The 24,359-nt window shown below is 42.1% G+C and overlaps 1 protein-coding gene across 1 annotated transcript; it reads right to left on the minus strand.

Moving 5' to 3' along the window:
- Positions 1-7,715: 7,715 nt before the first annotated feature.
- Positions 7,716-8,838, minus strand: LOC135499885 (uncharacterized). Its single transcript, XM_064790909.1, has 2 exons — positions 8,328-8,838; positions 7,716-8,034 (listed from the first exon to the last, which is right to left on the minus strand). Exons 1-2 carry the CDS (start codon positions 8,794-8,796, stop codon positions 7,790-7,792), a joined length of 714 nt encoding a protein of 237 aa, XP_064646979.1. The 5' UTR covers positions 8,797-8,838; the 3' UTR covers positions 7,716-7,789.
- Positions 8,839-24,359: the final 15,521 nt, after the last annotated feature.

Here is a 24,359-nt window from a genome sequence, read left to right on the forward strand (position 1 = left end):
ATCGAACAAAAGAACCCATATATACTGGTGTTGTGCGTCAGACATTCGACTTTGATATACAATTAAGTAAACGTGTCTTAAAGCTGTCCAAAATACAAATGGAAATCAATAAGATATCACAGGGTTGTAAAAAGGTGCGATGACGGGAACTAGGCTGAATATGACGTGCCACGCTACCCCGCGTCAACCGGAAGTAGTCGTCATTCCATGTTGGGCACAGAGGCGGACACAAGTCCTCCATCATAGGGTCAGTTCTTAATGCACCTCTTTGCGTCCTCTGTCATTTTTCAACATGGCAAAACTCAAGGCTGAGTTGTTCAAAAAGCACGTATTAAAGCTTTAACGGCACCGTTAGGTCTTGGTGGGATGAACTGAAAGAGATAACGTCCTTAAGGTTACTTAATTCAACTAAACCGTTTAGTAGGGATAACGTGATTTTTGTTCTTTTGAACAAATGGCCCCTGCTGATCAAACTGGTCGCGTCAGGCAGTAAAGTTCAAAGCGGTCGTCGGCAGGAAGCGTCACCTTGGGGAGGAAATAGTTCACACTTGAGGTCAGGCAGGTCTTGCTGGCGTCGGTGAAGGAGGCTGACGCGCACTGAGAGTCCCTGAAACAGAAGTCCATGCACTTGATTATGGTCGGGGTGTCTGTGTGCGTCCTCAGAATGCTTCCAGATGGAATCTTCGCTTTGGAGTGGAATTCAAACGTGGCGCCTGAAATGGAGAGAATTTGTAATAAAGAGGAACGTGTGTTCAGCCGCCCTTCCGAAGCTAAGGTAGTTGTGACTCGAGACGAATGATAGACACTCTGAACCTGAATTGAAAGCTAGTACTATAGGCTACGGCTTCTTTGGACAGGCCGATGAAGCTGTCTAGCGTGGAGGAAAATATGAAGAACACAAGTGAACGGGAAGTGCACGTGTTGTACGATGTGCAAACGGTCGCTTCAGGCACGGACCTATACATTGTACAGTATGTTTAGGTCTGTGCTGCTGGGGTTGACCTACCTTGCCCCCCATTGTTGTTATTATCACAGAAGGTCTTTGCTCTCTTCATGTCGTCTACTGTCAGACTCCGGTCGAATAACATGACGCAGCTCATCTCGCCGTTCAGAAACACGTTAGTTGTATGGCCACGGTCTTGTTTACCGAAATTTACAAGGCTCGCGGAGGTATCTGGCGCAACGCTCGTGCTTTCAAATTTCATCTGCGTCTCCGGGGTGACCCCATCCATATAACCAATCACTTTTCTTGACGATTTGTCGTACGATACGCCAAAGAACTTCCAAACACCGTGAGAGAATTTCATATCAAAGACATGTCCTCGACAATCATAACCGGTTATGCAAACGTGGAGATTCGAGTTGGGCCACGCCGAGACTTGCAATCCGAACGACTTGCCCTGCGTCCCTGGCCACTCCATAATCGGCGCCTCAAGCCCTGAGAGCAGTTTCAAGTACCCCGTGAGTGTGAACCCTTCACGCTTGCTCAAGTCCATGGTTGTCGATTTCACCACGCTGAAATAGGACGAGGTGTTGCCGTAAAAGCGAATAGCGCTCCTGGGTCTTTGGGTCGGTCCGTCGGTGAATGTGACTCCATGGAGGGTGGCATGGTTGTCGTTGCCCGAGAGGTCATCTCCCTTCGCTTCAGCCGTCAAGGGCCAGTAGCTGACAGGGGCGGGGTTGAACACAGCTGTCAAAAAAGAACAATGAGTTTATTAGAGCGCTGTATAGGAGCGAGGCGGTAGCCCATCGAAATAGGCTTCGATCCGCTATACGCTGCACTTTAAGTAGGGCGGGCCGGATTTTGTTTCCCTGAACCTTTCGGGCAGTACAGTGACCATTTCTACACAGGTTCTCAGCCAATCAAGATCCGATAAATCTGTGTCGTCATGATGAAACTGTGGTTGGATCTTGAAGATGGACTATTGTTATAGCCCTTTCTGTAGGTATGTTGCAGGCAGCATAACTCAAATATCTAAAATCTAAATAACAAGGGAATTGAAACGCATTATAAAAATTTTAAAAAAGAAGAAAAAGAAAAGAAAAATGTTGTCCACAACCGGATTCGAACTCGCGATCTTTGGATCAAATATCGTATTCTGCCATTCTGCCATCTACCAACTGCTCTAAAGTTTCTAAGGCTTCTGACGTCATGCATTTGTCGAAATTTGATTGGCTGAAAGTCCCTGTACAAATATACACTATAGTGCCCAAAAAGTTTAGGAAAAAAACACAGAATGATTTTCCCTCACACAATGGATACACAATAGAATTCTAAAACGACCTCGCACGTCCGGCAAAGGCACATATGGTCAGTGATGATGGAGAGTGGTAGCCGGTACATATTCAGTACGGTTCACTCGCAATTCAATGTGCTCATGACGTGACGAGTCTTTCAAAACAATTTAGTGATTGACTGTGACCCTGCTGACCTCGTTTTTAAAAACTTTTTAAAAAGGCCATTTAAACGTTAAATCAACTGCAAACATAATTTTTTATATCACTGAGGTATATGGATGGATACGATATGTTGAGAAAAATCTGTACAACTATCGAAATATTCGATTATTTGGAACTATATATATTTAGGCCAATCACTTTGCCACCTGCGCGACCTTGTCACAATTGCGGCGCTCTTTTGCATATCGCATATAATAAAATCTCCATTACAGCATGAAAGCCTTGTCAGTTCAGCGCTAGTGATTGACTGTGGATCGGCTGGTCACGGGTTCGGCTCCCGCTGAATCTGCCACAGTATCTCTTTTTCTCATTTTCCTTATCTTGTTATCTAATCCTCCATGAACAGATGTAAATTTTTTCATCATTACCATTTTCATACCCCGCACCCAAACTTTTCAAACTGCAGCACATACTGATTCCGGGCGTTCGAGTACATGTACTACCGAGTTCGAATCGGCAGCTGATATTTTCTAGGCTACATTGGGGCAAAGAGGTATTAGTGTCGGACCTTGACTTTTCCAATTAGTCAAATGGTATCCTGAGCTTCAGGCTTTTTATACCCCTTCGTCATATCGAGAGGGATATCAAAAACCACTGGTGCCTGGATGGTTAATATGCTGCCCGTGAGGGAATATCTAGAAAAAGATCGCGTTCCTATTTTAAAATCGACCGAAATTCTGTTAGTTGATATCATTTAAAATCAAGCCCAAAATGTCTACTTTAATTGACATCTTGTCATCCAGCATGAGGCTTGCATGGGTACGACCATAATTAGTCAGTGTAATTATTCGGCAATTTTGTGTAGCTGACTCAGCAATTAATGAGATAATCCCTGTCAATCAATAAACAAACAAAAACCCTTATACGAAAAAGATCTCAGATTTACCATCATGATGCTGATCATGATTTTCCCTTTAAATTCCATGGCAGAAGTGCTTACAAATAACTCACCTAAGCTTGCACAATTTAATTAAATAATGGATTTCCTCACAAAAATGAGTGCGAACAAGCCAGTCAACATTTGATAAAAAAGAACTATAATTTATTGCCGGCAGGTCCTCCATCAATGTGGCACCAACAGAAAAAATTCTCAACGAATTGGTGATCTGAAGCGTGTGTGAAATAAACACACAAGGTTCATATCACCATAGCCTGGCTATCACAGGCGAAGATAATCTCCACTCAAACATGAAAACCTCTTTGATTCAACGGTCAGGATGCTGGACTTTCTGCCAGGTGGTCACGGATTCGACTCCCCGTGTATCCAGAAAAAAATGTTTCTCTTCATTTACTTTCTTTATTCATTCATGTACGTGTATATACATACGATATGCTGAGAAAAATCTGTACAACTATCGAAATATACGATTACTTGGAACTATTTCGGCTAATCACTTTGCCACCCTGTCACTATTGTGGCGCGCTCGTTTGCATACCGCATATAAGAGGCGAATAAAATCTCCATTTCAACATGCAAGCCTTGACGGTTCAGCGCTGAAGGTGTTTGACTGTGGATCGGCTGGTCACGGGTTCGACCCCCGGTGAATCTGCCGAATTTTTTTATATTTTTTTCTTCTTCCTTGTCTTGTCATCTGATCATCAATGTACAGATGTAAACATTTTCATTATCATCATTATCATACCCCGCACTCAAACTTTTCAAACTCCAGCACATACTGATTCCGGGCGTTCGAGTACATGAATTATGAGGTAGATGTATTGTTTCAATCATCGCAAATCTGCCTAAAACGGCAAGTTTTCTCAGGTACGGGTACGGCAGTGGCGTGCGTCTTTTTCATTGAAACGACCTCGCACGGCCGGCACCGACATATATCGTCGTTGATGATGGAGAGAGCGGTAGCCGGTACATATTGAGCACGGTTCACTAGCAGTTCAATGTGCTCATGACGTGACGAGAGCAAATCTCACGGGTGGGGCGGAAATTCGCCATATTGCTGACATCATCGGCGCCAACAACTGTTTCTTTTGACCCTGCCGGAGTCTTTCAAAACAATAAATGATTGTGTCTGACCCTGCTGACCTCGATTTTGAAAAACTTTTTAAAAAAGGTCATTCAAACGTTAAATCAACTGCAAAGATAATCTTTTATATCACTGAGGTATATACATACGATATGTTGAGAAAAACCTGTACAACTATCGAAATATACGATTACTTGGAACTATTTCGGCTAATCACTTTGCCACCCTGTCACTATTGTGGCGCGCTCGTTTGCATACCGCATATAAGAGGCGAACAAAATCTCCATTTCAACATGCAAGCCTTGACGGTTCAGCGCTCAAGGTGTTTGACTGTGGATCGGCTGGTCACGGGTTCGACCCCCGGTGAATCTCCAAAAAAATTCCTTTTTTCTTCTTCCTTGTCTTGTTATCTAATCATCCATGTACAGATGTAAACATTTTCATTATCATCATTATCATAACCCCGCACCCAAACTTTTCAAACTCCATCACATACTGATTCCGGGCGTTCGAGTACATGAATTATGAGGTAGATGTATTTTTTCAATCATCGCAAATCTGCCTAAAACAGCACTAGTTTTCTCAGGTACGGGTACGGCAGTGGCGTGCGTCTTTTTCATTGAAACGACCTCGCACGGCCGGCACCGACATATATCGTCGTTGATGATGGAGAGAGCGGTATATCCGGTACATATTGAGCACGGTTCACTGGCAGTTCAATGTGCTCATGACGTGACGAGAGCAAATCTCACGGTTGGGGCGGAAATTCGCCATATTGCTGACATCATCGGCGCCAACAACTGTTTCTTTTGACCCTGCCGGAGTCTTTCAAAACAATAAATGATTGTGTCTGACCCTGCTGACCTCGATTTTGAAAAACTTTTTAAAAAAGGTCATTCAAACCTTAAATCAACTGCAAAGATAATCTTTTATATCACTGAGGTACATGTACATATAGTATTATTAGCATTATCAGTATCATTATTATCAATATCACTTTTATCTTGAAACCTTCTGAACCCGAACTTTATAAACTGAAGAACACACACTGATTTCAGACTGCAACGAAGATCTCACCAAAACTGATTGTAACTGACGAATTTCCTAGACATGTCCAAAACCACCTCACAACACTTGCAGGAATCGTTATTAGTGAAGTTTGTACATTCTTTACAAAAACAATAATATCTTGTACTTACCTGCGGTAGTGTTTCCAGCAAGAAGCAGAAGAGCCCATTTTAGAAGGACTATTTTTACGGCCATGTTGAACCGATTTTTTCTCGCAAAATAGAGAATTAAAGGATGCAGATCCAAATGTTGCTTAACTTGCAATGAAAAGTGATCAAGGAGATTTCGTAATGAAAATGGACGTGCCACTATCACGGAACAACTTCAGAAAATATGAATCCATCCGGAACTAACTGGTCGATGTCCACCTACGTTCCCGGTATGGATTCTGAATGAATGGATTGTGGCGGGACCAATATGCACGAGTCAATCGAATAGGCCAAAGAGAACCAAACCACTGTTTATGAGACCCCCGAAAGAGTTCAGATGCAAAAGTCGCTAATTCCTTTTCTAGTCTTCGAGCAAACACAACATTCAGTCAAAATGGACGATTTTCGATGGGACCTGGCGACTTCTGTCCTAAAAAGTTGTTTTGATATTCAAACGCATTACTTAATTCCTCGCGTGGAACTGTTTTAGCGGTTGTCAATATCACAATAACTAGTTGATACTTCTATTCAGTGGTTTTTATTCACTCTAAATCGATCGGCTTCAGCGCCATTGAAGATCCGCGGCATTAGCGTCATACACGAGAACATTTAACGTGACCACTATTTATATTCAGCGTGTCTCTAAATAACCACAACACGACATCCCTCCCACTTAATTACTTTAGTAATTAGATAAAGAAATTCCAAACCAAGAATGTCCTAGTTTTAACTCAACTCAGGTTTGGAGGGGTCGTCTCAAACTCTAAAGATATAATTCAAACTACTTAAACTCGAAATGGTACGTGAATACTGATTGACTTATGATGGTCCAACTCTAATAACATGAACACTAATAGTCCAGAAAACAGTCAACTCATAATCACTCAAACCCGTAACGACCATTTAAAATAGAGAATTAAAGATTGCAGATCCAAATGTTGCTTAACTTGCAATGAAAAAGTGATCAAGTAGATAATGTGAGCATGTCATTTATATTGACTGCAGCGGATCATTACTTAATTCCTCGCGTGGGACTGTTTTAGCGGTCGCTTAGCAACCCTTCATATGGTGATGAGTCATCTGCTGCAGTCGTATAATTATTCATCTTCTGCAACGATTTGTTCGGTCTTTCAAGTGTCGTCTGCTCACACTGACAAATATTTGTTAAACAAAGTGAAGAAACTTTGTTCAGATGGTCGAAATGATCAACTTTCGTTCAAATATTTCTTGAGAAAAACCTTAAGTTTGGAGAAAACGTGTATATTCTGGATGTCGTCTGCTCAAGTTGAATGAGTTGTTGTTGTTCGGCCGGATCTTGGGTCCTATTCGGTTGCTTCTGTCTTTGTTTGACTCTGAACAGATGGCCTCTGGTCAAAGTAAGTAAGACAAGGTACTGACAGTCAATGTCACTGTTGGTGATCACAGCTAGGTGATAATTTGTTTCACTTCCTCTGTTTGTACCTAATACGCAGTTCTTTATCTTGCCACCTACGTATTACTCTGTAATATGTTTGGTTTTCAATAAAATTTGAATTTGAATTTGATATTCACTACACTCCGGATGCTGTGGATGGATCGTGTCCTTCCCAATAGGAAGACTATTTTTCAGATGACTGATAGAATGCCCCAGGAGTCTGGGATGGATTGTAGGAGTCTAGGAACAATCGAACAAAAGAACCCATATATACTGGTGTTGTGCGTCAGACATTCGACTTTGATATACAATTAAGTTAACGTGTCTTAAAGCTGTCCAAAATACAAATGGTAATCAATAAGATCTCACAGGGTTGTAAAAAGGTGCGATGACGGGAACTAGGCTGAATATGACGTGCCACGCTATCCCGCGCCAACCGGAAGTAGTCGTCATTCCATGTTGGGCACAGAGGCGGACACAAGTCCTCCATCATAGGGTCAGTTCTTAATGCACCTCTCTGCGTCCTCTGTCATTTTTCAACATGGCAAAACTCAGGGCTGAGTGGTTCAAAAAGCACGTATTAAAGCTTAACGGCACCGTTAGGTCTTGGTGGGATGAACTGAAAGAGATAACGTCCTTAAGGTTACTTAATTCAACTAAACCGTTTAGTAGGGATAACGTGATTTTTGTTCTATTGAACAAACGGCCTCTGCTGATCAAACTGGTCGCATCAAGCAGTAAAGTTCAAAGCGGTCGTCGGCAGGGAGCGACACCTTGGGGAGGAAATAGTTCACATTTGAGGTCAGGCAGGTCTTGCTGGCGTCGGTGAAGGAGGCTGACGCGCACTGAGAGTCCCTGGCACAGAAGTCCATGCACTTGATTATGGTCGGGGTGTCTGTGTGCGTCGTCAGAATGCTTCCAGATGGAATCTTCGCTTTTGAGTGGAATACAAACGTGGCGCCTGAAATGGAGAGAATTTGTAATAAAGAGGAACGTGTGTTCAGCCGCCCTTCCGAAGCGAAGGTAGTTGTGACTCGAGACGAATGATAGACACTCTGAACCTGAATTGAAAGCTAGTACTATAGGCTACGGCTTCTTTGGACAGGCCGATGAAGCTGTCTAGCGTGGAGGAAAATATGAAGAACACAAGTGAACGGGAAGTGCACGTGTTGTACGATGTGCAAACGGTCGCTTCAGGCAAGGACCTAAACATTGTACAATATGTTTAGGTCTGTGTTGCTGGGGTTGACCTACCTTGCCCCCCATTGTTGTTATTATCACAGAAGGTCTTTGCTCTCTTCATGTCGTCTGCTGTCAGACCCCGGTCGAATAACATGACGCAGCTCATCGATGCGTTCAGAGACGCTGAACGTACTTGTTTACCGAAGTTTACAAGGCTCGCGGAGGTATCTGGCGCAGCGCTCGTGCTTTCCAGCTGCGTCTCCGGGGTGAACCCATCCAAATAACCAATCACATTTCTTGACGATTTGTCGTATGATACGCCAAAGAACATCCAAACACCGTGAGAGAATTTCATATCAAAGACATGTCCTGGAGTACCTCTCCCGATTATGCTAATGTGGAGAGTCATTTTGGGCCACACCCAGACCAGCGATCCGAACGACAAGCTCTTCCCCGGCCACTCCATAATCGGCGCCTGAGTCCCTGAGAGCAGTTTCAAGTACCCCGTGAGTGTGAACCCGTCACGCTTGCTCAAGTCCATGGTTGTCGATTTCCCCACGCTGAAATAGGACGAGGAGTTGCCGGAAAAGCGAATAGCGCTCCTGGGTCTTTGGGTCGGTCCGTCGGTGAATGTGACTCCATGGAGGGTGGCATGGTTGTCCTTGCCCGAGAGGTCATCTCCCTTCGCTTCAGCCGTCAAGGGCCAGTAGCCGACAGGGGCGGGGTTGAACACAGCTGTCAAAAAGAACAATGAGTTTATTAGAGCGCTGTATAGGAGCGAGGTGGTAGCCCATCGAAATAGGCTTCGATCCGCTATACGCTGGACTTTAAGTAGGGCGGGCCGGATTTTGTTTCCCTGAACCTTTCGGGCAGTACAGTGACCATTTCTACACAGGTTCTCAGCCAATCAGAATCCGATAAATCTGTGTCGTCATCGGGGCATCATCATTAAACTGTGGTTGGATCTTGAAGATGGACTATTGTTATAGCCCTTTCTGTAGGTATGTTGTAGCAGCATAACTCAGATATCTAAAATCTAAATAACAAGGGAAAAGAAACGCATTTTAAAAATAAAATATAAAGAAGAAAAAGAAAAATGTTGTCCACAACCGGATTCGAACTCGCGACCTTTGAATCAAACATCGTATTCTGCCATTTCTGACGAGCGACCTACCAACTGCTCTAAAGTTTCTAAGGCTTCTGACGTCATGCATTTGTCGAAATCTGATTAGCTGAAAGTCCCTGTACAAATATACACTATAGTGCCCCAAAAGTTTAGGAAAAAAAACACAGAATGATTTTCCCTCACACAATGGATACACAATAGAATTCTAAAACGACCTCGCACGTCCGGCACCGGCACATATGGTCAGTGATGATGGAGAGTGGTAGCCGGTACATATACAGTACGGTTCACTCGCAATTCAATGTGCTCATGACGTGACGAGTCTTTCAAAACAATATTGATTGACTGTGACACTGCTGACCTCGTTTTTAAAAACATTTTAAAAAGGCCATTTAAACGTTAAATCAACTGCAAACATAATTTTTTATATCACTGAGGTATATGGATGGATACGATATGTTGAGAAAAATATGTACAACTATCGAAATATACGATTATTTGGAACTATATATATTTAGGCCAATCACTTTGCCACCCGCGCGACCTTGTCACAATTGCGGCGCTCTTTTGCATATCGCATATAAGAGGCGAATGAAAGCCTTGTCAGTTCAGCGCTAAGAGTGTTTGACTGTGGATCGGCTGGTCACGGGTTCGGCTCCCGCTGAATCTGCCACAGTATATCTTTTTCTCATTTTCCTTATCTTGTTATCTAATCCTCCATGAACAGATGTAAATTTTTTCATCATTACCATTTTCATACCCCGCACCCAAACTTTTCAAACTGCAGCACATACTGATTCCGGGCGTTCGAGTACATGTACTACCGAGTTCGAATCGGCAGCTGATATTTTCTAGGCTACATTGGGGCAAAGAGGTATTAGTGTCGGACCTTGACTTTTCCAATTAGTCAAATGGTATCCTGAGCTTCAGGCTTTTTATACCCCTTCGTCATATCGAGAGGGATATCAAAAACCACTGGTGCCTGGATGGTTAATATGCTGCCCGTGAGGGAATATCTAGAAAAAGATCGCGTTCCTATTTCAAAATCGACCGAAATTCTGTTAGTTGATATCATTTAAAATCAAGCCCAAAATGTCTACTTTAATTGACATCTTGTCATCCAGCATGAGGCTTGCATGGGTACGACCAAAATTAGTCAGTGTAATTATTCGGCAATTTTGTGTAGCTGACTCAGCAATTAATGAGGTAATCCCTGTCAATCAATAAACAAACAAAAACCCTTATACTAAAAAGATCTCAGATTTACCATCATGATGCTGATCATGATTTTCCCTTTAAATTCCATGGCAGAAGTGCTTACAAATAACTCACCTAAGCTTGCACAATTTAATTAAATAATGGATTTCCTCACAAAAATGAGTGCGAACAAGCCAGTCAACATTTGATAAAAAAGAACTATAATTTATTGCCGGCAGGTCCTCCATCAATGTGGCAACAACAGAAAAAATTCTCAACGAATTGGTGATCTGAAGCGTGTGTGAAATAAATACACAAGGTTCATATCACCATAGCCTGGCTATCACAGGCGAAGATAATCTCCAATCAAACATGAAAACCTCTTTGATTCAACGGTCAGGATGCTGGACTTTCTGCCAGGTGGTCACGGATTCGACTCCCCGTGTATCCAGAAAAAAACGTTTCTCTTCATTTACTTTCTTTATTCATTCATGTACGTGTATATACATACGATATGTTGAGAAAAATCTGTACAACTATCGAAATATACGATTACTTGGAACTATTTCGGCTAATCACTTTGCCACCCTGTCACTATTGTGGCGCGCTCGTTTGCATACCGCATATAAGAGGCGAATAAAATCTCCATTTCAACATGCACGCCTTGACGGTTCAGCGCTGAAGGTGTTTCACTGTGGATCGTCTGGTCACGGGTTCGAGACCCGGTGAATCTGCCGAATTTTTTTATATTTTTTTCTTCTTCCTTGTCTTGTCATCTGATCATCAATGTACAGATGTAAACATTTTCATTATCATCATTATCATACCCCGCACTCAAACTTTTCAAACTCCAGCACATACTGATTCCGGGCGTTCGAGTACATGAATTATGAGGTAGATGTATTGTTTCAATCATCGCAAATCTGCCTAAAACGGCAAGTTTTCTCAGGTACGGGTACGGCAGTGGCGTGCGTCTTTTTCATTGAAACGACCTCGCACGGCCGGCACCGACATATATCGTCGTTGATGATGGAGAGAGCGATAGCCGGTACATATTGAGCACGGTTCACTAGCAGTTCAATGTGCTCATGACGTGACGAGAGCAAATCTCACGGGTGGGGCGGAAATTCGCCATATTGCTGACATCATCGGCGCCAGCAACTGTTTCTTTTGACCCTGCCGGAGTCTTTCAAAACAATAAATGATTGTGTCTGACCCTGCTGACCTCGATTTTGAAAAACTTTTAAAAAAAGGTCATTCAAACGTTAAATCAACTGCAAAGATAATCTTTTATATCACTGAGGTATATACATACGATATGTTGAGAAAAATCTGTACAACTATCGAAATATACGATTACTTGGAACTATTTCGGCTAATCACTTTGCCACCTGCGCGACCTTGTCACTATTGTGGCGCGCTCGTTTGCATACCGCATATAAGAGGCGAATAAAATCTCCATTTCAACATGCAAGCCTTGACGGTTCAGCGCTGAAGGTGTTTGACTGTGGATCGGCTGGTCACGGGTTCGACCCCCGGTGAATCTGCCGATTTTTTTTGGATTTTTTTCTTCTTCCTTGTCTTGTTATCTAATCATCCATGTACAGATGTAAACATTTTTATTATCATCATACTCATACCCTGCAACCAAACTTTTCAAACTCCATCACATACTGATTCCGGGCGTTCGAGTACATGAATTATGAGGTAGATGTATTGTTTCAATCATCGCAAATCTGCCTAAAACGCGAGTTTTCTCAGGTACGGGTACGGCAGTGGCGTGCGTCTTTTTCATTGAAACGACCTCGCACGGCCGGTGTAATGTTTTTGAGTGTTTCTGTTTTTGAGTGTTTCCCCTCATTGTTTGGGAACGCTCAAAAATAGATTGACAAGTTTTTCTGTGTATCCCCCCTATTGAAAAGTCGTGGTCTCTCTAGCTGCCTATTGTTTGGAAACACTGACACATGGAAACAACCACAGATGTTACACCGGCACCGACATATATCGTCGTTGATGATGGAGAGAGCGGTAGCCGGTACATATTGAGCACGGTTCACTAGCAGTTCAATGTGCTCATGACGTGACGAGAGCAAATCTCACGGGTGGGGCGGAAATTTGCCATATTGCTGACATCATCGGCGCAAACAACTATTTCTTTTGACCCTGCCGGAGTCTGTCAAAACAATAAATGATTGTGTCTGACCCTGTTGACCACGATTTTGAAAAACTTTTTAAAAAAGGTCATTCAAACGTTAAATAAACTGCAAAGATAATCTTTTATATCACTGAGGTATATACATACGATATGTTGAGAAAAATCTGTACAACTATCGAAATATACGATTACTTGGAACTATTTCGGCTAATCACTTTGCCACCTGCGCGACCTTGTCACTATTGTGGCGCGCTCGTTTGCATACCGCATATAAGAGGCGAACAAAATCTCCATTTCAACATGCAAGCCTTGACGGTTCAGCGCTAAAGGTGTTTGACTGTGGATCGGCTGGTCACGGGTTCGACCCCCGGTGAATCTCCAAAAAAAATTCCTTTTTTCTTCTTCCTTGTCTTCTTATCTAATCATCCATGTACAGATGTAAACATTTTCATTATCATCATTATCATAACCCCGCACCCAAACTTTTCAAACTCCATCACATACTGATTCCGGGCGTTTGAGTACATGAATTATGAGGTAGATGTATTTTTTCAATCATCGCAAATCTGCCTAAAACAGCACTAATTTTCTCAGGTACGGGTACGGCAGTGGCGTGCGTCTTTTTCATTGAAACGACCTCGCACGGCCGGCACCGACATATATCGTCGTTGATGATGGAGAGAGCGGTATATCCGGTACATATTGAGCACGGTTCACTGGCAGTTCAATGTGCTCATGACGTGACGAGAGCAAATCTCACGGGTGGGGCGGAAATTCGCCATATTGCTGACATCATCGGCGCCAACAACTGTTTCTTTTGACCCTGCCGGAGTCTTTCAAAACAATAAATGATTGTGTCTGACCCTGCTGACCTCGATTTTGAAAAACTTTTTAAAAAAGGTCATTTAAACCTTAAATCAACTGCAAAGATAATCTTTTATATCACTGAGGTACATGTACATATAGTATTATTAGCATTATCAGTATCATTATTATCAATATCACTTTTATCTTGAAACCTTCTGAACCCGAACTTTATAAACTGAAGAACACACACTGATTTCAGTCTGCAACGAAGATCTCACCAAAACTGATTGTAACTGACGAATTTCCTAGACATGTCCAAAACCACCTCACAACACTTGCAGGAATCGTTATTAGTGAAGTTTGTACATTCTTTACAAAAACAATAATATCTTGTACTTACCTGCGGTAGTGTTTCCAGCAAGAAGCAGAAGAGCCCATTTTAGAAGGACTATTTTTACGGCCATGTTGAACCGATTTTTTCTCGCAAAATAGAGAATTAAAGGATGCAGATCCAAATGTTGCTTAACTTGCAATGAAAAGTGATCAAGGAGATTTCGTAATGAAAATGGACGTGCCACTATCACGGAACAACTTCAGAAAATATGAATCCATCCGGAACTAACTGGTCGATGTCCACCTACGTTCCCGGTATGGATTCTGAATGAATGGATTGTGGCGGGACCAATATGCACGAGTCAATCGAATAGGCCAAAGAGAACCAAACCACTGTTTATGAGACCCCCGAAAGAGTTCAGATGCAAAAGTCGCTAATTCCTTTTCTAGTCTTCGAGCAAATACAACATTCAGTCAAAATGGACGATTTTCGATGGGACCTGGCGACTTCTGTCCTAAAAAGTTGTTTTGATATTCAAACGCATTAATCAGCTTAAGTAATTTATTGCTATTAAAATGATCAATTGAAAGCTTGTACAAATAATGTGAGCATGTTATTTATATTGACTGCAGCGGATCATTACTTAATTCCTCGCGTGGAACTGTTTTAGCGGTTGTCAATATCACAATAACTAGTTGATACTTCTATTCAGTGGTTTTTATTCACTCTAAATCGATCGGCTTCAGCGCCATTGAAGATCCGCGGCATTAGCGTCATACACGAGAACATTTAACGCGACCACTATTTATATTCAGCGTGTCTCTAAATAACCACAACACGACACCCCTCCCACTTAATTACTTTAGTAATTAGATAAAGAAATTCCAAACCAAGAATGTCCTAGTTTTAACTCAACTCAGGTTTGGAGGGGTCGTCTCAAACTCTAAAGATATAATTCAAACTACTTAAACTCGAAATGGTACGTGAATACTGATTGACTTATGATTGTCCAACTCTAATAACATGAACACTAATAGTCCAGAAAACAGTCAACTCATAATCACTCAAACCCGTAACGATCATTTAAAATAGAGAAGATTGCAGATCCAAATGTTGCTTAACTTGCAATGAAAAAGTGATCAAGTAGATAATGTGAGCATGTCATTTATATTGACTGCAGCGGATCATTACTTAATTCCTCGCGTGGGACTGTTTTAGCGGTCGCTTAGCAACCCTTCATATGGTGATGAGTCATCTGCTGCAGTCGTATAATTATTCATCTTCTGCAACGATTTGTTCGGTCTTTCAAGTGTCGTCTGCTCACACTGACAAATATTTGTTAAACAAAGTGAAGAAACTTTGTTCAGATGGTCGAAATGATCAACTTTCCTTCAAATATTTCTTGAGAAAAACCTTAAGTTTGGAGAAAACGTGTACATTCTGGATGTCGTCTGCTCAAGTTGAATGAGTTGTTGTTGTTCGGCCGGATCTTGGGTCCTATTCGGTTGCTTCTGTCTTTGTTTGACTCTGAACAGATGACCTCTGGTCAAAGTAAGTAAGACAAGGTACTGACAGTCAATGTCACTGTTGGTGATCACAGCTAGGTGATAATTTGTTTCACTTCCTCTGTTTGTAGCTAATACGCAGTTCTTTATCTTGCCACATACGTATTACTCTGTAATATGTTTGGTTTTTAATAAAATTTGAATTTGAATTTGATATTCACTACACTCCGGATGCTGTGGATGGATCGTGTCCTTCCCCATAGGAAGACTATGTTTCAGATGACTGATAGAATGCCTCAGGAGTCTAGGAACAATCGAACGAAAGAACCCATATATACTGGTGTTGTGCGTCAGACATTCGACTTTGATATACGATTAAGTTAACGTGTCTTAAAGCTGTCCAAAATACAAATGGAAATCAATAAGAGATCACAGGGTTGTAAAAAGGTGCGATGACGGGAACTAGGCTGAATATGACGTGCCACGCTACCCCGCGTCAACCGGAAGTAGTCGTCATTCCATGTTGGGCACAGAGGCGGACACAAGTCCTCCATCATAGGGTCAGTTCTTAATGCACCTCTCTGCGTCCTCTGTCATTTTTCAACATGGCAAAACTCAGGGCTGAGTTGTTCAAAAAGCACGTATTAAAGCTTTAACGGCACCGTTAGGTCTTGGTGGGATGAACTGAAAGAGATAACGTCCTTAAGGTTACTTAATTCAACTAAACCGTTTAGTAGGGATAACGTGATTTTTGTTCTTTTGAACAAACGGCCTCTGCTGATCAAACTGGTCGCATCAAGCAGTAAAGTTCAAAGCGGTCGTCGGCAGGGAGCGACACCTTGGGGAGGAAATAGTTCACATTTGAGGTCAGGCAGGTCTTGCTGGCGTCGGTGAAGGAGGCTGACGCGCACTGAGAGTCCCTGGCACAGAAGTCCATGCACTTGATTATGGTCGGGGTGTCTGTGTGCGTCGTCAGAATGCTTCCAGATGGAATCTTCGCTTTTGAGTGGAATTCAAACGTGGCGCCTGAAATGGAGAGAATTTGTAATAAAGAGGAACGTGTGTTCAGCCGCCCTTCCGAAGCTAAGGTAGTTGTGACTCGAGACGAATGATAGACACTCTGAACCTGAATTGAAAGCTAGTACTACAGGCTACGGCTTCTTTGGACAGGCCGATGAAGCTGTCTAGCGTGGAGGAAAATATGAAGAACACAAGTGAACGGGAAGTGCACGTGTTGTACGATGTGCAAACGGTCGCTTCAGGCAAGGACCTAAACATTGTACAATATGTTTAGGTCTGTGTTGCTGGGGTTGACCTACCTTGTCCCCCATTGTTGTTATTATCACAGAAGGTCTTTGCTCTCTTCATGTCGTCTGCTGTCAGACCCCGGTCGAATAACATGACGCAGCTCATCGATGCGTTCAGAGACGCTGAACGTACCTGTTTACCGAAGTTTACAAGGCTCGCGGAGGTATCTGGCGCAGCGCTCGTGCTTTCCAGCTGCGTCTCCGGGGTGAACCCATCCAAATAACCAATCACATTTCTTGACGATTTGTCGTATGATACGCCAAAGAACATCCAAACACCGTGAGAGAATTTCATATCAAAGACATGTCCTGGAGTACCTCTCCCGATTATGCTAATGTGGAGAGTCATTTTGGGCCACACCCAGACCAGCGATCCGAACGACAAGCTCTTCCCCGGCCACTCCATAATCGGCGCCTGAGTCCCTGAGAGCAGTTTCAAGTACCCCGTGAGTGTGAACCCGTCACGCTTGCTCAAGTCCATGGTTGTCGATTTCCCCACGCTGAAATAGGACGAGGAGTTGCCGGAAAAGCGAATAGCGCTCCTGGGTCTTTGGGTCGGTCCGTCGGTGAATGTGACTCCATGGAGGGTGGCATGGTTGTCCTTGCCCGAGAGGTCATCTCCCTTCGCTTCAGCCGTCAAGGGCCAGTAGCCGACAGGAACGGGGTTGAACACAGCTGTCAAAAAAGAACAATGAGTTTATTAGAGCGCTGTATAGGAGCGAGGTGGTAGTCCATCGAAATAGGCTTCGATCCGCTATACGCTGGACTTTTAGTAGGGCGGGCCGGATTTTGTTTCCCTGAACCTTTCGGGCAGTACAGTGACCATTTCTACACAGGTTCTCAGCCAATCAGAATCCGATAAATCTGTGTCGTCATCGGGGCATCATCATTAAACTGTGGTTGGATCTTGAAGATGGACTATTGTTATAGCCCTTTCTGTAGGTATGTTGTAGGCAGCATAACTCAAATATCTAAAATCTAAATAACAAGGGAAAAGAAACGCATTTTAAAAATAAAATATAAAGAAGAAAAAGAAAAATGTTGTCCACAACCGGATTCGAACTCGCGATCTTTGAATCAAACATCGTATTCTGCCATTTCTGACGAGCGACCTACCAACTGCTCTAAAGTTTCTAAGGCTTCTGACGTCATGCATTTGTCGAAATCTGATTGGCTGAAAGTCCCTGTACAAATATACACTATAGTGCCCCAAAAGTTTAGGAAAAAAAACACAGAATGATTTTCCCTCACACAATGGATACACAATAGAATTCTAAAACGACCTCGCACGTCCGGCACCGGCACATATGGTCAGTGATGATGGAGAGTGGTAGCCGGTACATATACAGTACGGTTCACTCGCAATTCAATGTGCTCATGACGTGACGAGTCTTTCAAAACAATATTGATTGACTGTGATACTGCTGACCTCGTTTTTAAAAACTTTTTAAAAAGGCCATTTAAACGTTAAATCAACTGCAAACATAATTTTTTATATCACTGAGGTATATGGATGGATACGATATGTTGAGAAAAATATGTACAACTATCGAAATATACGATTATTTGGAACTATATATATTTAGGCCAATCACTTTGCCACCTGCGCGACCTTGTCACAATTGCGGCGCTCTTTTGCATATCGCATATAAGAGGCGAATGAAAGCCTTGTCAGTTCAGCGCTAAGAGTGTTTGACTGTGGATCGGCTGGTCACGGGTTCGGCTCCCGCTGAATCTGCCACAGTATCTCTTTTTCTCATTTTCCTTATCTTGTTGTCTAATCCTCCATGAACAGATGTAAATTTTTTCATCATTACCATTTTCATACCCCGCACCCAAACTTTTCAAACTGCAGCACATACTGATTCCGGGCGTTCGAGTACATGTACTACCGAGTTCGAATCGGCAGCTGATATTTTCTAGGCTACGTTGGGGCAAAGAGGTATTAGTGTCGGACCTTGACTTTTCCAATTAGTCAAAGGGTATCCTGAGCTTCAGGCTTTTTATACCCCTTCGTCATATCGAGAGGGATATCAAAAACCACTGGTGCCTGGATGGTTAATATGCTGCCCGTGAGGGAATATCTAGAAAAAGATCGCGTTCCTATTTCAAAATCGACCGAAATTCTGTTAGTTGATATCATTTAAAATCAAGCCCAAAATGTCTACTTTAATTGACATCTTGTCATCCAGCTTGAGGCTTGCATGGGTACGACCATAATTAGTCAGTGTAATTATTCGGCAATTTTGTGTAGCTGACTCAGCAATTAATGAGGTAATCCCTGTCAATCAATAAACAAAAACCCTTATACTAAATAGATCTCAGATTTACCATGCTCATCATGATTTTCCCTTTAAATTCCTTGGCAGAAGTGCTTACAAATACCTCACCTAAGCTTGCACAATTTAATTAAATAATGGATTTCCTCACAAAAATGAGTTCGAACAAGCCAATCAACATTTGATAAAATAGAACTATAATTTATTGCCGGCAGGTCCTCCACCAATATGGCAAAAACACAAAAAATTCGCAACGAATTGGTGATCTGAAGCTTGTGTGAAATAAACACACAAGGTTCATATCACCATAGCCTGGCTATTACAGGCGAAGAAAATCTCCACTCAAACATGAAAACCTCTTTGATTCAACGGTTAGGATGCTGGACTTTCTGCCAGGTGGTCACGGATTCGACTCCCCGTGTATCCAGAAAAAAACGTTTCTCTTCATTTACTTTCTTTATTCATTCATGTACGTGTATATACATACGATATGTTGAGAAAAATCTGTACAACTGTCGAAATATACGATTACTTGGAACTATTTCGGCTAATCACTTTGCCACCCTGTCACTATTGTGGCGCGCTCGTTTGCATACCGCATATAAGAGGCGAATAAAATCTCCATTTCAACATGCAAGCCTTGACGGTTCAGCGCTGAAGGTGTTTGACTGTGGATCGGCTGGTCACGGGTTCGAGCCCCGCTGAATCTGCCGAATTTTTTTATATTTTTTTTCGTCTTCCTTGTCTTGTTATCTGATCATCCATGTACAGATGTAAACATTTTCATTATCATCATTATCATACCCTGCAACCAAACTTTTCAAACTCCAGCACATACTGATTCCGGGCGTTCGAGTACATGAATTATGAGGTAGATGTATTTTTTCAATCATCGCAAATCTGCCTAAAACGGCAAGTTTTCTCAGATACGGGTACGGCAGTGGCGTGCGTCTTTTTCATTGAAACGACCTCGCACGGCCGGCACCGACATACATCGTGGTTGATGATGGAGAGAGCGGTAGCCGGTACGCGAAATTTTGTTCTGCAGGATACTTCTGCCATAGTGTACATCTGACAGCCAATCAGAATTCAAGGCAAGCACGTGTCTTTGTTGACATCATCTTTCTACATGGCGCAATAATGTCAACAATGCCACGTGTTCTGATAATCTTGGAAAGAACAAGTTAGCAAATGGTTAGAGGAGTATATTAGCTAAAATATATTTATTTGCAGTATCTTAACATGTATTTTCATTGTCGAGTGGACTGTATTTATTGGACTTGTCTGTTAAGGCGCACTGTGCTCGGCAAAATAGCCGAGGTTGAATGTTTATCTGTCAACCGTGTAACTAGTTCTGCTGTATATGCATAGGTGGCGCCACCATTCAATTTTATTTTGTTTGCTTGTCAAAATGTGTTTTATACAATGGCCCTTCAACAATGTTCAAACTACCAAAATAGGCCTGATACCTTCAACAGCAGACATCGGATACACTGTCCCTTTAATAATTATCAACATTGGCAACACTGTCAGTGTCACTGCCCCTTAAAATTTCACAAATCGCGAGACATCGGATACACTGTCCCTTTAATAATTATCAACATTGGCAACACTGTCAGTGTCACTGCCCCTTAAAATTTCACAAATCAATGCATGCACTGCAATGTAGGATCAGATCAGCTGATGCCTCTTTTGTACGCATAATATCATCAATTTTACAATGAATCTGTGCAATTCATTCCTAAACACTACGACACAAACCTTGAGTTGAGCATACTTGGGGTCAGACAATTATTGTCACATTCACAGTTGAAGTGGCACTCGGCATGCGACTCGGTATCGTCCATTGTATTTGCATTATCATGCATAAATAAACAGTGTGACGTCAAAGATCGCGCCAATTGTGATTGGCTGTCAGATGTACACTGTGGCAGAAGTATCCTGCAGAAAAAAATTTCGCAGCCGGTACATATTGAGCACGGTTCACCAGCAGTTCAATGTGCTCATGACGTGACGAGAGCAAATCTCACGGGTGGGGCGGAAATTCGCCATATTGCTGACATCATCGGCGCCAACAACTGTTTCTTTTGACCCTGCCGGAGTCTTTCAAAACAATAAATGATTGTGTCTGACCCTGCTGACCTCGATTTTGAAAAACTTTTTAAAAAAGGTCGTTCAAACGTTAAATCAACTGCAAAGATAATCTTTTATATCACTGAGGTATATACATACGATATGTTGAGAAAAATCTGTACAACTATCGAAATATACGATTACTTGAAACTATTTCGGCTAATCACTTTGCCACCTGCGCGACCTTGTCACTATTGTGGCGCGCTCGTTTGCACACCGCATATAAGAGGCGAATAAAATCTCCATTTCAACATGCAAGCCTTGACGGTTCAGCGCTGAAGGTGTTTGACTGTGGATCGGCTGGTCACGGGTTCGACCCCCGGTGAATCTGCCGAATTTTTTTTCTTTTTTTCTTCTTCCTTGTCTTGTTATCTAATCATCCATGTACAGATGTAAACATTTTTATTATCATCATTATCATACCCTGCACCCAAACTTTTCAAACTCCATCACATACTGATTCCGGGCGTTCGAGTACATGAATTATGAGGTAGATGTATTGTTTCAATCATCGCAAATCTGCCTAAAACGCAAGTTTTCTCAGGTACGGGTACGGCAGTGGCGTGCGTCTTTTTCATTGAAACGACCTCGCACGGCCGGTGTAATGTTTTTGAGTGTTTCTGTTTTTGAGTGTTTCCCCTCATTGTTTGGGAACGCTCAAAAATAGATTGACAAGTTTTTCTGTGTATCCCCCCTATTGAAAAGTCGTGGTCTCTCTAGCTGCCTATTGTTTGGAAACACTGACACATGGGAAACAACCACAGATGTTACACCGGCACCGACATATATCGTCGTTGATGATGGAGAGAGCGATAGCCGGTACATATTGAGCACGGTTCACTAGCAGTTCAATGTGCTCATGACGTGACGAGAGCAAATCTCACGGTTGGGGCGGAAATTCGCCATATTGCTGACATCATCGGCGCCAACAACTATTTCTTTTGACCCTGCCGGAGTCTTTCAAAACAATAAATGATTGTGTCTGACCCTGCTGACCACGATTTTGAAAAACTTTTTAAAAAAGGTCATTCAAACGTTAAATCAACTGCAAAGATAATCTTTTATATCACTGAGGTATATTCATACGATATGTTGAGAAAAATCTGTACAACTATCGAAATATACGTTTACTTGGAACTATTTCGGCTAATCACTTTGCCACCTGCGCGACCTTGTCAATATTGTGGCGCGCTCGTTTGCATACCGCATATAAGAGGCGAACAAAATCTCCATTTCAACATGCAAGCCTTGACGGTTCAGCGCTAAAGGTGTTTGACTGTGGATCGGCTGGTCACGGGTTCGACCCCCGGTGTATCTCAAAAAAAAAATTCCTTTTTTCTTCTTCCTTGTCTTGTTATCTAATCATCCATGTACAGATGTAAACATTTTCATTATCATCATTATCATACCCCGCACCCAAACTTTTCAAACTCCATCACATACTGATTCCGGGCGTTCGAGTACATGAATTATGAGGTAGATGTATTGTTTCAATCATTGCAAATCTGCCTAAAACGGCAAGTTTTCTCAGGTACGGGTACGGCAGTGGCGTGCGTCTTTTTCATTGAAACGACCTCGCACGGCCGGCACCGACATATATCGTCGTTGATGATGGAGAGAGCGGTATATCCGGTACATATTGAGCACGGTTCACTAGCAGTTCAATGTGCTCATGACGTGACGAGAGCAAATCTCACGGGTGGGGCGGAAATTCGCCATATTGCTGACATCATCGGCGCCAACAACTGTTTCTTTTGACCCTGCCGGAGTCTTTCAAAACAATAAATGATTGTGTCTGACCCTGCTGACCTCGATTTTGAAAAACTTTTTAAAAAAGGTCATTCAAACCTTAAATCAACTGCAAAGATAATCTTTTATATCACTGAGGTACATGTACATATAGTATTACATGTATTACCATTATCAGTATCATTATTATCAATATCACTTTTATCTTGAAACCTTCTGAACCCGAACTTTATAAACTGAAGAACACACACTGATTTCAGACTGCAACGAAGATCTCACCAAAACTGATTGTAACTGACGAATTTCCTAGACATGTCCAAAACCACCTCACAACACTTGCAGGAATCGTTATTAGTGAAGTTTGTACATTCTTTACAAAAACAATAATATCTTGTACTTACCTGCGGTAGTGTTTCCAGCAAGAAGCAGAAGAGCCCATTTTAGAAGGACTATTTTTACGGCCATGTTGAACCGATTTTTTCTCGCAAAATAGAGAATTAAAGGATGCAGATCCAAATGTTGCTTAACTTGCAATGAAAAGTGATCAAGGAGATTTCGTAATGAAAATGGACGTGCCACTATCACGGAACAACTTCAGAAAATATGAATCCATCCGGAACTAACTGGTCGATGTCCACCTACGTTCCCGGTATGGATTCTGAATGAATGGATTGTGGCGGGACCAATATGCACGAGTCAATCGAATAGGCCAAAGAGAACCAAACCACTGTTTATGAGACCCCCGAAAGAGTTCAGATGCAAAAGTCGCCAATTCCTTTTCTAGTCTTCGAGCAAACACAACATTCAGTCAAAATGGACGATTTTCGATGGGACCTGGCGACTTCTGTCCTAAAAAGTTGTTTTGATATTCAAACGCATTAATCAGCTTAAGTAATTTATTGCTATTAAAATGATCAATTGAAAGCTTGTACAAATAATGTTAGCATGTTATTTATATTGACTGCAGCGGATCATTACTTAATTCCTCACGTGGAACTGTTTTAGCGGTTGTCAATATCACAATAACTAGTTGATACTTCTATTCAGTGGTTTTTATTCACTCTAAATCGATCGGCTTCAGCGCCATTGAAGATCCGCGGCATTAGCGTCATACACGAGAACATTTAACGCGACCACTATTTATATTCAGCGTGTCTCTAAATAACCACAACACGACATCCCTCCCTTAATACTTAATTACTTTAGTAATTAGATAAAGAAATTCCAAACCAAGAATGTCCTAGTTTTAACTCAACTCAGGTTTGGAGGGGTCGTCTCAAACTCTAAAGATATAATTCAAACTACTTAAACTCGAAATGGTACGTGAATACTGATTGACTTATGATTGTCCAACTCTAATAACATGAACACTAATAGTCCAGAAAACAGTCAACTCATAATCACTCAAACCCGTAACGATCAAAATAGAGAATTAAAGATTGCTGATCCAAATGTTGCTTAACTTGCAATGAAAAAGTGATCAAGTAGATAATGTGAGCATGTCATTTATAT

The sequence above is a fragment of the Lineus longissimus genome, chromosome 15 (assembly GCF_910592395.1).
Source record: "Lineus longissimus chromosome 15, tnLinLong1.2, whole genome shotgun sequence".
In the NCBI taxonomy this organism is placed as follows: domain Eukaryota; kingdom Metazoa; phylum Nemertea; class Pilidiophora; order Heteronemertea; family Lineidae; genus Lineus; species Lineus longissimus.